This window comes from Chrysochloris asiatica, unplaced genomic scaffold (genome assembly GCF_000296735.1).
Source record: "Chrysochloris asiatica unplaced genomic scaffold, ChrAsi1.0 scaffold00024, whole genome shotgun sequence".
NCBI lineage: Eukaryota > Metazoa > Chordata > Mammalia > Afrosoricida > Chrysochloridae > Chrysochloris > Chrysochloris asiatica.
In genome coordinates, this window is record NW_006408542.1 from 3,434,932 (window position 1) to 3,437,041 (window position 2,110).

At 34.3% G+C, this 2,110-nt stretch overlaps 1 protein-coding gene across 1 annotated transcript in view; it reads right to left on the bottom strand.

Moving 5' to 3' along the window:
* Positions 1 to 2,110, bottom strand: part of HEATR5B (HEAT repeat containing 5B) — a 205,163-nt gene that overhangs the window by 47,246 nt on the left and 155,807 nt on the right. The window contains exon 33 of the mRNA XM_006839450.1: positions 797 to 948. Within this exon, the coding sequence (XP_006839513.1) occupies positions 797 to 948 (152 nt within the window). The remainder of the gene's footprint in view (positions 1 to 796; positions 949 to 2,110) is intronic.

The following is a 2,110-nucleotide window of genomic DNA, read 5'->3' on the forward strand; positions in this document are numbered from 1 at the left end:
TGGTGAATTTGAACCACTGACCCTGTGGTTAGCAGTCCAGTGCTTATCCTACAGTGCCACACTACAAGACAATTTATAATTAAGACTTTAACATAATGTCGATATGGCTCAAAGATACAAAAGAATAAAAAAGCAAATAGTGAGTTACAACGTATTCTATATGCTAAAAAATTTTATCTTAGAATTTCACAGACAAGGGTAGTATAATTTCCTTGTTGTTGACTACATACATTATCTAATCTAGTCTAAAAATATTCTAAATTTTCTCTTATACAAGTGAAATCATTCTTTCTTGTTCTTGAACATATTAAAATCGGAATTTTATATAAACATGAAGATTTATCATTAACCAGTAACAGTTAAGAATTTTATAGGAATTATTTCATGTAATCCTCATAAAAATCTTGAGGAGAAACTATTATTATCCTCTTTTTAAACTGAGTTCCAGTTGCTCAAGTTCACTAAATTAATATATGGTGGAGAGATGGAACGCAAACCCAGGAAATATGTCATTGGTTTCCTATAAAGATGATAAGATAATTCATTAACCCCTTTCAGCTCTAAAATTCTGATGATGTGAAGTACACAATTAGATCAACGTGAAGAAAATCATTCAATCTAGACCATATTCAATAATGTTTAAGCTCAATGATTTTTTTTCAGTTTTCCATTTAGGAACCCCAATGTAAACACTTAAATATTTTCATTATATGTACTATCATATTTTAATGAATTGACTTAAGAATTTCCTTATAAAATATCTTTATCTCTGTTTAATTTTATAGGTGTCACTTACCCAGGGGTCACATGAATTCAATGCATTTTTAAATCTGTTCATGCAGCCACTCTGTAATGACTGCACTCCAATTATTTCACTACTAGCAGACCACAGGAAGAGTGCAATTGCTGTTAGCATGCTTACTTCATCAGGCATAGGCACAGAATCTTCTGAAAATGAAAAATGAAAGCAATGTACTGTTTCTAAAACGTTTTGCAATTCCAAACTTGAACAGCAACCCTCCTGCCTGCCCCACCCCCAATTATAGCAGTGTGTGCTTCAATCCACAACAGTCCACAATTTTATGAATAGAAGTCATGTGTTGAGAAAATTGGGAGATCTTTATTAGAAGTTCCTCTCCTTTAAGTCTCTTCTCCTTATTTTTCTAGATGACATAACATTAATTTAAAAACCTTTTCTCAGGCACAAATTCCAACACAAGACGTCTAATATGGAAAACCAAGTAAAATATAAAAAATAACAAGGAAGTAAGAAATTTTTCTTAGGTGCCACTGAGTCAGTTCCAACTCAGAACAAAACCCTGCCTGGTCCTGCACCATCCTCATAATTGTTATGTTTGAGCCCAGTGATGCAGCCACTGTGCCAATCCATCTCATTGGGTTATTCCTCTTCTTCCCTGACCCTCCATGTTACCAAGCATGGTATCTTTCTTCAGGGACTGGTTCCTCTTGACAACATGTCCAAAGTACGAGAGATGGTGTCTTGCTATCCATGCTAAGGACCACTGTGGCTGTATAGACTGTTCTTCTTTCTAGTATTTCATGGTAGTTCTAATTTAACTTGTTCAGAGTATAGATTAATCAAATTTTCAAACACTTGACTTCCAACAAAGTTGAATGGCTGTAAGTCAGTCTCATTAATTTAGAAATCCAGACTATATTTTGTTAGGGATGTCATCTGCCAATTAGTAAATTAGAGAGCCTATAATTTCCATCAAACCAGAAAAAGATAACCTATAGCATTTCCTAAAGGAAATTCTGACAGTATTCTGACAACCTTAAGAAATTTCTTGCATTTGTAATCAGTTATTTCAGAATACACATAATGTTAACCTAATGGAAATAAAGTATGGAATTAGTTAACTTTAAAAAACACATGATCCTTGACTGCCTTATGAATATTAGTTTCCCTTGCCTACTATTGTAAAATAGACACTTGAGTGGCATAGAAAGGAATGTTGGGAAACATGATAAGAGAAAACTTGCAAGCCCGCCTTCGGCCTATAACTGATTGGAATACCTAAAAGGGGTTCTACAACTTGCCCAGTGACATAGGCCTCGTGCAAAGCCTTTGCAGAGTATAGGACCTTAG